This window comes from Quercus robur, chromosome 9 (assembly GCF_932294415.1).
Source record: "Quercus robur chromosome 9, dhQueRobu3.1, whole genome shotgun sequence".
NCBI classification, from domain to species: domain Eukaryota; kingdom Viridiplantae; phylum Streptophyta; class Magnoliopsida; order Fagales; family Fagaceae; genus Quercus; species Quercus robur.
Window position 1 is genome coordinate 26,429,728 of NC_065542.1, and position 10,371 is coordinate 26,440,098.

The following is a 10,371-nucleotide window of genomic DNA, read 5'->3' on the forward strand; positions in this document are numbered from 1 at the left end:
ACAAAAGACTATGCAACTTGGGTTGACGTATGTAATATTCAAAGAAGACTCTCAAAACACAGTTAAGGCAGTCCACAACAACCCCAACTCTTCTTTCTGTGAAACTCAGAGCCTTGTAATGGACATTTTGTCTATGCTTTCTAATTTTGTATGATGAGATTTTTGCCATGTTAATGTTACTAGAAATTATAATTTTGTAGCCCATAAAACTAAACCAATCCATTTGAATAGAACTTATTTTGCTGAAACTGAAAACTGAAAATACTATAGCAAAATAATTTTTAAATATATGAAAGTACCGTGGGACTCATTTTTAATAAAAAAATGGTTAAAAAGTGAAGTTTGTGAGATCCGTGAACCACGCACGGATGCACTGTTCACAAGAGAAAAGTCAAATGTTGGGACTTGAAAAAAAAAAAAAAAACGTGATTTTAAAACGTAAACACACAAAAAACTGGATCCAAACCGCACCTAAGTTGCTTTTTGTGATGTTTGGGGAACCACCCCTAGTCCCTAAAGGGTGTGCCATAGGGCGGTTTTAACCCCTTCCCTCCCATAGCGCCGTGGGTACTAGTCCCGCCCCACTCATTATATTGATTTAAGGTGTATCTTACATTTAATTAAAATTAATAAAAAATAAAAATCAAGTTGTAATATTATAAAACCTTCTCAAACCATTAAAAAAAAGTGAGGTGTGCCAGTCCCTATTGATGTTAGCTTTTCTTTTTATCTAGTGTCATATTTTATTCAAAAAAAAAAAAGAAAAAAAAAGAAAGAGGTAATTAATGCACAATAACTAAAAAGCACTACTAGTAAGTAACAACCTGTCCTAGTCTAGATATCTCATATTTTCAAACATTTCTAAAAAAAAATAAATAAATAAAGTCTCGATTTCTTGAAAACTTTCAAATGAAAAAAAAAAAAAAAAAAAATTTATTTTATATGCCTATTTTATTCGCGTATTTATGAGAAGTGCCTTTCATAAAATGAGTGCACAAGATACCATCTACTCCAATGGGACTGGTCAGTTCCAAACTTCCAAAAATCTCAAGAGTTCAAAATTTGACCACATTTTTTGGTACCAACTACCAACTTTGAAGGATATTCCATTTCCACCAGCGTTGAAAAAAAAAAAAAAAACTGTTTAATGCATGGACCACGCCTTGCACGTGCACGCACATGACAAACCATCAATTCAGTACGAAATTCGCGTGTAAACCAAAAATTAAAATTAAAAAAAATAAAGAATCGAACCCAACCCAGACCAGTGAGGGAGTGGCTCCAAACCCAAAGCCCAACCCAACCAACGCAGCCACCAAAATTTTTACACTTTAGCCAAACCCATCAAAAATAGCTACAGACCCTTCTAGACTCTACAGAGAGAGAGAGAGACAGGAATTAATTTTATTTTTGGAAAAAAAATTAAAAAAATAAAAATGGAGAGAAATCCCCAAATCTGAACCAAATTGAATGGAATCCCTAACCCTAACCCGAGTCCCCTGTGTCGGATCACCCGGTCACAATTCTTCTCGGATCATCCATTTCTTCTTCGCCGGTGGTTGAGCTTTCTAACAGAGATACCCTACACAGCGAGAGAGAGAGAGAGAGAGAGCGAGCGAGCGAAAGCGACACAGAGAGAGAGAGCGAGCGAGAGAGAGAGAGAGAAAGAAAGAAAGAGAGAAAGAGTCAGAGAGAGAGATGGAGAATGAGGGATCAGGTGCGGGAGGGTGCAGCGCTGGATCGATCGTTTGGGTTCGGAGGAGAAACGGGTCGTGGTGGCCCGGGAAGATACTTGGACCCGAAGAGCTCGACACTTCGCATCTCACCTCCCCTCGCTCTGGTACTCCCGTCAAGCTCCTTGGAAGGGAGGATGCCAGCGTGTCAGTCTCTCTCTCTCTCTCTCTCTCTCTCTCTCTCTCTCTCTCTATTCAAGTTTACATTTTGACGCTGTTTAGTGATTTATGTGATTATATTTGTGTATAGATTATTGGGCACTTCTTTCTTTTCCATTTTCAGCTTTTTATCACAAATGAAAACATGGGTTCATAATGTTTTATTTAATGGTATTATATTGTGCATTTCATATTGTAAAGTTTATGTTTTTTTTTTTGGGTTTAGAATTGATTTAGTGAGTGATAAATTGGGATTTCATAACTTAGTTGAGTAGGAAAAGGGTAAAAAAGAAAAACAGTTGATGGATCTTGAACCCTTTGTTGTGTTCTTACATGGGAAGGAGGTGTGCATTTTGAGGTAGAATTCTTTAGATTGATACATGTAGATATACTAGTGTGTCAAACACTCACAAACAGAGATTTTGTCGCGAGTGAGTGCGTCATTTTTTTGTTTTTCGGGTTAGTGCTTTAGTGTTCCACTAATTTACTGGCCATCTCTGTTTTCAGGGCTGAGTGCAAGTTTTAGATTGTTGTTTCGGAAACTAAATTATGGAAATTGCTGTTAGAACAACCTCACCTATGAACATGATTATGCAAAGAATGTCCCATCATCATGCCTTTCAACCCTTTATGAAGGACCAAACAAGTTAAGGGGAGATATGAGTGTAGAAATTCTATGCATGACCTTTCAAAGATGCAATACACAATCCATCAGCCAATCTACAGCTAGTGAAATGAGAATCTACTTGGAAATTGAACAATCACCACAAATCATGAACCAAAACCCCATGACCCATCCAGTATCTTCCACTCGTTTTACAACTTATATTTTTTTCAAAATAATAATTTTGATTTTTGTTTTATCAAAAAATTAATTAAAAAAAAAAAAAAAGAAGAAGAAGAAGAAGAAGAGAAACATTACTTCTTTGTTTTTGTAAGTGGGGTAAGGAAACTTTGTTGCTTAGATCCTTGGCACCCTACAGATAGGAGGTGATACTTTTTTTTTTTTTCTCATTCATAGGAATAGGAAGCAATACATAGGAAGATAGGATTCAAAATGAGAAAATTCGCTAAAAGATAGAGGTAGCCCCTATTGATGAAAAGATGAAGGAAAATTGCTTAAGATGGTTTGGTCATGTTTAGATGAGAGAAACTAATGCACCAATATGAAAGAGTGAATTGATCCAAGTTGAGGGAACGAAAAAAGGTAGAGGAAGACCAAAAATCAAATTAGTAGAAGTAATAAAAAAGGACATGTTAATTAATGAAGTAACCGAGAGTATGACTTTAGATAGAGTAGAATGGAAGAAGAGATTACATATGACCGACCCTAACTAATTTGTCAAGGATCCATAGCTGACACCAAACTTTTGGGACTAAGGGTTTGTTTGTTGTTGTATGGATAGGAGGTGATACTTATGGAATTTAGGATTGTAAACATTTATAACTAGTGGCTGTACATATATGCATTGTTCTTTACTGTTTTCTGGTTTCTTTTGAATATATTGAGCTTTTGTAAAGCTAGATTGTCCTTGTCTTCTGTTAAATTACGAGACTTTTGTCGTTTTCTCATTCTTTTTCTTTGTGGGTTATTTATTGAGTTCCTTTTAATTTGAAATTTGATTGATGAACTTCTTCAATTGGTTATTTTGTACTTATATCTTTCACTACACAATAACTGTGAGTCCCCAGCCTGCCCCACCTGTGTGTGTGGGATTTGTGACTGCGAGACCTGGAGAATTGAAGATTTTTTTTTACTTTGAGAGAGAGAGAGAGAGGGGGGGGGGGGGGGATAGAGTTTCATTCCCCTTGTGGTCAATCTTCATGGTTTTTTTAATTGTCCCTACTGATATTTATAAAAATTGTTTGTGGGCTTTCTTCTCAGGGATTGGTACAATTTAGAGAAATCCAAGCGTGTGAAGGCATTTAGGTGTGGTGAGTTTGATGATTGTATTGAAAAAGCTGAATCCTCACAGGGCATGCCGATAAAGAAAAGAGAGAAATATGCACGTCGAGAAGATGCTATTCTTCATGCTCTTGAACTTGAGAAGCAAATGTTAGAAAAACAAGGAAAATTAGGCATAGAATCTGACCGCATGAACAGTAAATCATCTGGTGGTATGAAAAAGGGGTTTGTTGCTTCTTCCGAAAATTTTGGGGATGATAATGGAAAACTTGAAAATTCCAATTCACATCAGTTTCCTAGCGGGCTTGAAACATATCATAAAGACAAGACTATATTTGGTTCTATTTCTGCAAGGAAAGCCAAAGATGGAAATCAACTCAGTGGTGATGATGATCATTCTGAAACCATGCCTCGGATGAGAGGCTTGCAGGATTTTGGCCTGAGGATTGCCCCTCCCAAGCGGAGGCTTTCACCTTCTGCTGCTTCCAATGGTTCTCGGAAACCTACAACTGATAATCATGCTGATGCGCTTCCTAGTGGTGGTGATCTTAGCATGGGAAATGCAAGTCATGCAAATGGTAAAAATCCTTTTGACAAAAGGAAAAGATCAAATGAGGGGTTGACTGAGGAATTTTTTCTCAGGACACGTGATAAGAGCCGACCTCTTATTCAAGTTTTGCATAGTGCAAAATTAGGAGTCCCTCATACCTTGCGACCTGACTGTGGTACTGTTTCTACTTCTATTTCAGGAGTGGAGCAGATGGGAGCTGCTTTCCGAGCAAAGAGGAGCAGATGTGTGTACCTGGAAACAGAGCGTAGTGGTTCTTTGGATTACTTGGATTACAATGAAACTTCTCCAAACCAGAATGAGATGTCAGCTTCCCAGTTTGGGGTGGGTAACTATCATACTCATCCTGGTTCTTTGATTGAAGAGCACTCCTCTGGTTTTACAGAAGATGTTGAAACTGATTCTTCTGAAACTGATTCTTCCGAGTCTGAGTCTGATTCTTCTGCAACTGAACCAGATATGGATGAAGAAATGGCTATGCTATCAGGTTTAAGTCTTGCTAGTCTTAATTTCTGATCTCATGGCCACACTGTAATCATTATCTATCTATCTATTAAAACTTGATTAACTATGTGGTTTACTGCTTTATATGTTCAAAAGATCCCACTTTTTTATGCTAGCTGATGATATCTGTCCTACTTGAAAATTTTGGTAACTTCTCTGCTGTTAACTAACCATATCTTGGTATATATTAGAAACAGTATAAATTCTGTTGAAATATTTTCTGTTCTTATGTATGCTCACTTGTTCATGATGCCTTGACTTCTTATACTATTCAACACATGTAATAGGCACTTTGTCCTGGTAAATTACTGGGACTAAGGCCAACATGGTATCTTTAGTGGGGTTCCAATGACCTCTTAATGAATTTTGTCTTTCACTCTCAGTGTTAGTTCAACAAGAAATTTGGTATTTTTCATTGCTGCACCCAATTTTTGAACTCATTGAATCAGTTAAATTAGGTGTTCTGCAACTTTTGTGTTTATAAAGGGTGTTTGTAATGAACCTGTCGGATTTGATTTTATACTCTTCCTGTGGATCTCATAAGATGACACTTTAATATGATAAAGTAACATCAATAGAATTATATTCTCTTTAACCAGTTGCCATCATCATTTGCCAAGTAATACTTGATTGGAGACCAACAGTCCCAACCCCCATTTTGAATGGGAGCACAAACAGTAATGCCAATTGACTAGGTGGAATTTAAACATGTCCCCAATTCCACCCATAAAAGTAATCCTGTTGGACCTTATCTAGTCTATTGGCTAACCAATAGGCAACAAAAAAGAGACCTATAGTAGTAAGTTGGGAGGCTAAATAGGGTACTCTTTACTAATGTAAGCATTCCTCCTTTTGACAAATAAAGCTTTTTCCAGCTTGCAACATTTTTTCACGTACAGCTCATCACACCATCCCAAACAAGAAAGAAGAACCTAGAATTAACCCGAAATATGCCAAAGGAAGATGAGATACTGCTACCCCCAACAAATTGCCAACTAGTCACCTTTAGTTCCGAAATAGCTTCAAAACAAATAAGAAAACATCTCCAGAATTGAAGATGATTCAGATCTGCTACACATAAAATTTAAGGTGCATCAGCAAAGGTTGGATGTTAGATCACCTGCAGATTAGTGTTAAAATTTCCCACAGTGAAAGAAGATAATTGCACCCCCTCTCCCTCTCCTATCTTTTTCCCCCATCCATGACTGCTGGATGAGGAGGGAGTGGATCCCTCTATCATAGCCTCTCGAACTCCTAAGAAAACCACTTGGACTTTCGTTAATTAAAATTAAGAAGTGAACATTCATATACAAAAATAAATCCACCTTCTCCACTTTCTCCTTAAACCACATCGCACTAACATGTATTATAGAAATTTCCAGTTTATGTATTAGCTTTCTCCAATTCAATTTATATCACACCCCCTGAAACACCCAACCTTAGCATACTATCCAGACATTCAATTGCTATCAATACATAATCTAGTTTTATTTTTCTGCCTTTCATATAGGCTTTCTTTACATTCAACAGCAGCTTTCCTAAGGCATTCTTCAAACAATTTGGCGAAAATTTATAGATACTGTCAACAAAACTAATGTGCCTTAAGTCCCTAGCACCCATTGCTCAAGTCTTATTTGGAGTGAGAGCATTAAAAGTAGCATTAATGCTTTTTTTTTTTTAAACATACCTTGCTCATGAAAAGTGTAAAATACCCTCATGTTTATTTTCTTCTCCTATAATCTTTGTACCAATGGTTTTGGGATCACACTGGGGATTTCATGCAAATGATCGTTGTTATTGTTCTTGATACTTGTACATGGCTATGGCTTGGCTCTTTGAATTTTTTCTCATCAATCTCTAATTTTCTGGTGTTTTCATATGTTGCTTTTCCTACAGAAGCAGAATGGAATACTCGGGGAAGCATTAGCACTGAGGAGCATGATGAATCAGCATTTTCTGGGGACATGTCTCACCTTTATCACCATGACCATGTTTCTGCTAATGAAGCTGTGTCCAAATGGAAATTGAAAGGCAAAAGGAATACTCGAAATCTTACAAAAAGGTCTGCGGATACAAGTGATGGAAAAGGTTCCATTCATGGAACATATCCTGAAGAGAGGGGAAGTGGTTTGAGCCAACGGACATTGAGGCAGCATTTGAGTCTCCGTAGAGATGAAGATTTTGATTATAGTGTTGATGAGGATGATATAATTGAAAAGGATTTTGGGACTCAGAGGATTAAAGTGGATGGTAGAGACTCCTTGGTATCAAGAGCTGCATCCAGGGGTCGACATAGTGTTGATCATAATATATTTGATTGGGACTACACATGGGAGGATCAGCCTGCTTTTAAAGGATATTGGGGCATGAAAGGGGAGCGTTTTGATGCATATTTTGATGACAACCGTCAATTTGGTGGGAGGTCAAGATCCATGTTAGTAAATGTGGATTTGAAGGTCCAAGGAGGCTATCAAAAAGCGCCCGTGCCTATTGTTTCTCTGATGAGCAAGCTAAATGGGAAGGCAATTATAGGGCACCCAATTCAAATTGAAGCCCTAGAAGATGGTTCAGCTGAAACACTTCTTTCTACAGTTGATGATTTTGACAATGAAGTGTTTAACAATGAAAATACGGCACTTCAGCCAGCTTGGAGGACTGCAAGGAGGACAGCAAATGTTCGGGTTCCACGGCCTCATCTATCATCAGCATTGGATGGTGATGAAGCTCCCAACGATGTTCCTTTTTTAGATCAAGAAAGGAAAGTGCCATTCAAGAAATTAAATGCAGGCAGTTCTAGTCATAAATCAATCCTGGAGAGGAGTAGCCTCCCTCACATTCCTCGGCCTCCAACTGAAAAGAAGGTTTTGAAAAAGCAGCCAAAAAAAGGAAGCTTGTCAGCTAGTCAGAAGACTAGAACTCTGTCTTCAATAGCTACTGAACAGAATGTTAGTATCAAGCCAATAAATGATAGCAACAGTTATCAAGTTGATAGGCTGATAAAGGCAGAGTCATCTGGGCCCACTACAGTAGCTTGCATACCTGTTAAATTAGTATTTAGTAGGTTACTTGAGAAGATAAATAGGCCGCCATCAAAAGCAGCTAGTAATGCGGTTTTGTTGAATAGTGATGTGGTGAGAAATCAGTCATAGATTACATGTACATTTTCATATGGGAACAATAATCATATACTCCTAGCAGCCTAGCACAATAGATGTTGCTAATTTCTTCTTTCCGAGGACGCAACTCCAACACCAACTCTATTGATTGTCAGCATTGTGAAGGGGAAGATTTGCTGCCTTTTTTGAATAATGAGATGAAGCAAGAGGAAGAGACCATAGATAGTTAATATAAAAGCCAGTAACGGCACATTTGTTGGATATGAGTTTCTGAGGAATTGGAGAAAGAAAGTTCACATTAGCCAGAAACAAGGTAATTATAACTTATATGGATATAAGTAGGTACTTAGAAATTTACATTGATGAATGTATAATTTATTTCCGTTCTAGTTAATGTATCTACAAGTTTTTGGCTAATTTAAAAACAAAAAATAGAAAACCTTGAATAGTGGGAATCAACTTAGATACGTCATACATCCTGAATCTGTAATTCTGTTGAACAAATTTCATTGCAGTGAGAGAGAAGGTCCACTGTTTGGATTTCACTCATGTAAAATAGATACGTAGAATTCTTAGTTTGTCTGTAACTGCAAGACTTAGAAATGCATATGGGAATTATACAGAACTTGAAAGAACCTGTAATGGGGCTGAAAAGATTTATTTGTGTATAGATAGATATACAGGCCATTACTTGTAACGTGTTATTCTGTATGCAATTCTTGCCATAGTTTTTGACAGTGCGCGTTAACTTAGATCCTAAAATTCTCTGCCACAAAATTTTGGAAGGAATCCCTCAAAGATATCTCGAATATTCTCAGTTAGCAAAACGGTATTCTTTCTTTTCCCCATGGAAAATTTCATCATATTGCACTAGGGGGTCATTACAAAATGAAGAGGATCCTAAAATCTATCAATCACTTTGGCAGTGATTGTGAGACTTCCCAGTGAGGTACCAGTGTTCCATGCAAGCTTTTCTAAGACTTGCCAGTATCCATGGTCACAGTGGCAACGAAGTAAACTTTAGTCTTGCTCTCTACCTTGTAGCTGTCTGAGGTGCAAAAATTATGCCGTTGCATAAAAAAAAAAAGAAATAAATAAACTTAGGATTTATGATTAATTACATATATTATGTATTTAATTATTTCTGTAATTATTTAAGTGATAATAAACTGATAATTAGTTAAGTGAAAACTGCAAGTTCAATTATGAGGCTCACGGGTCACGGTCTTGAAGATTCATTTTTTTCTTTTTTAAAACCTTTTTTTTTTTTTTGGAGAAAGTTTCTTTTTTAAAACTTGATTGCAAAGAAAATCTGAATTATTACGCCACAATAATATCAGAATTTTCCAAATAAATATATATTGTCCCAATGATTAGTAGCGGTTTTGTTAGTTAGTAAAAGTCAGACCCCACTCCTCAAGATCAGGCCTATTTTCTCGCTGGATCCTCGCCTTTCACATTCATTAACGTGCTTTACAACCCAAACCTCCTTCACATTATCACATGAAATGATTCTCTTTGGCATCAATATAGCATCTATAATATTGAATATAAATTACAATTCTGCTATATATATACCTATAGATTGAATTCTGATCTTCATCAACTTCAACCAACACAATCTCTGTGTCCCTAATGGAGATCAAACCCTTGCTTTCATGTTGCTTGTTAGAAACTTTTCTTCTCCTCTCTTCTTTTCCTTCCCTCTACTTTTCACACTCGACTCATGAGCTTTCCAATCGATTTCTTGCTAGTCGCCTATTACAAACCACTCCTCACAACACAAATCAACAATATTTGATACCCCACAACACTATAAGAGCAAAGCTTGGTCTCCCGCCTCTAACATGGAGCAAGAAACTAGCCGATTATGCGTCTTGGTGGGCTCACCAACGCCAAGGAGATTGTGCTTTGATTCATTCCAATAGCAACTATGGTGAAAACCTATTTTGGGGAAGTGGCAAGGATTGGAAACCCGGTGATGCTGTTGAAGCATGGGCTGCTGAAAGAAGTTACTACAACCATAACACAAATTCTTGTACTCAGAATAAAGATTGCCTGCACTATACCCAGATGATATGGAGGCAAAGCTTGAAGGTTGGTTGCGCAAAAGTGACATGTAGGAGTAAGGACACATTTATCACTTGTAACTATGATCCCCATGGTAATGTGATAGGTCAAAAGCCTTTTTAATTTGTTGTACATAATGAGAGGGGATTCATTATCTGTTGGGAGACTTCATACTTGTTTCATTTATTAATAATCATACATTGTGATATTAGGGTAATAACCAAAGCAGTTTGGCTCCAAGGTCCATGTGGACCATGTGATTGTAAACGTGGTTCTATAAATACATAATATATGGTCATATATATTTGGTCTTCA

General features: G+C 37.1%; 2 protein-coding genes across 3 annotated transcripts; both read left to right on the forward strand.

Annotated features, from left to right (window-relative positions):
• The first annotated feature begins 1,341 nt into the window (after positions 1-1,341).
• Positions 1,342-8,611, forward strand: LOC126700104 (uncharacterized protein At1g51745). 2 transcript variants are annotated; one of them, XM_050398098.1, is made up of 4 exons: positions 1,349-1,880; positions 3,778-4,376; positions 4,548-4,853; positions 6,767-8,611. In XM_050398098.1, exons 1-4 carry the CDS (start codon positions 1,699-1,701, stop codon positions 8,017-8,019), a joined length of 2,340 nt encoding a protein of 779 aa, XP_050254055.1. In that variant the 5' UTR covers positions 1,349-1,698; the 3' UTR covers positions 8,020-8,611. The 2 variants fall into 2 exon arrangements, with proteins under 2 accessions (XP_050254054.1, XP_050254055.1); XM_050398097.1 differs by having other exon boundaries at positions 1,342-1,880; positions 3,778-4,853.
• Positions 8,612-9,258: 647 nt separating this feature from the next.
• Positions 9,259-10,371, forward strand: LOC126699206 (pathogenesis-related protein PRB1-3-like). The gene has a single exon (XM_050396882.1). It carries the CDS (start codon positions 9,622-9,624, stop codon positions 10,177-10,179), a length of 558 nt encoding a protein of 185 aa, XP_050252839.1. The 5' UTR covers positions 9,259-9,621; the 3' UTR covers positions 10,180-10,371.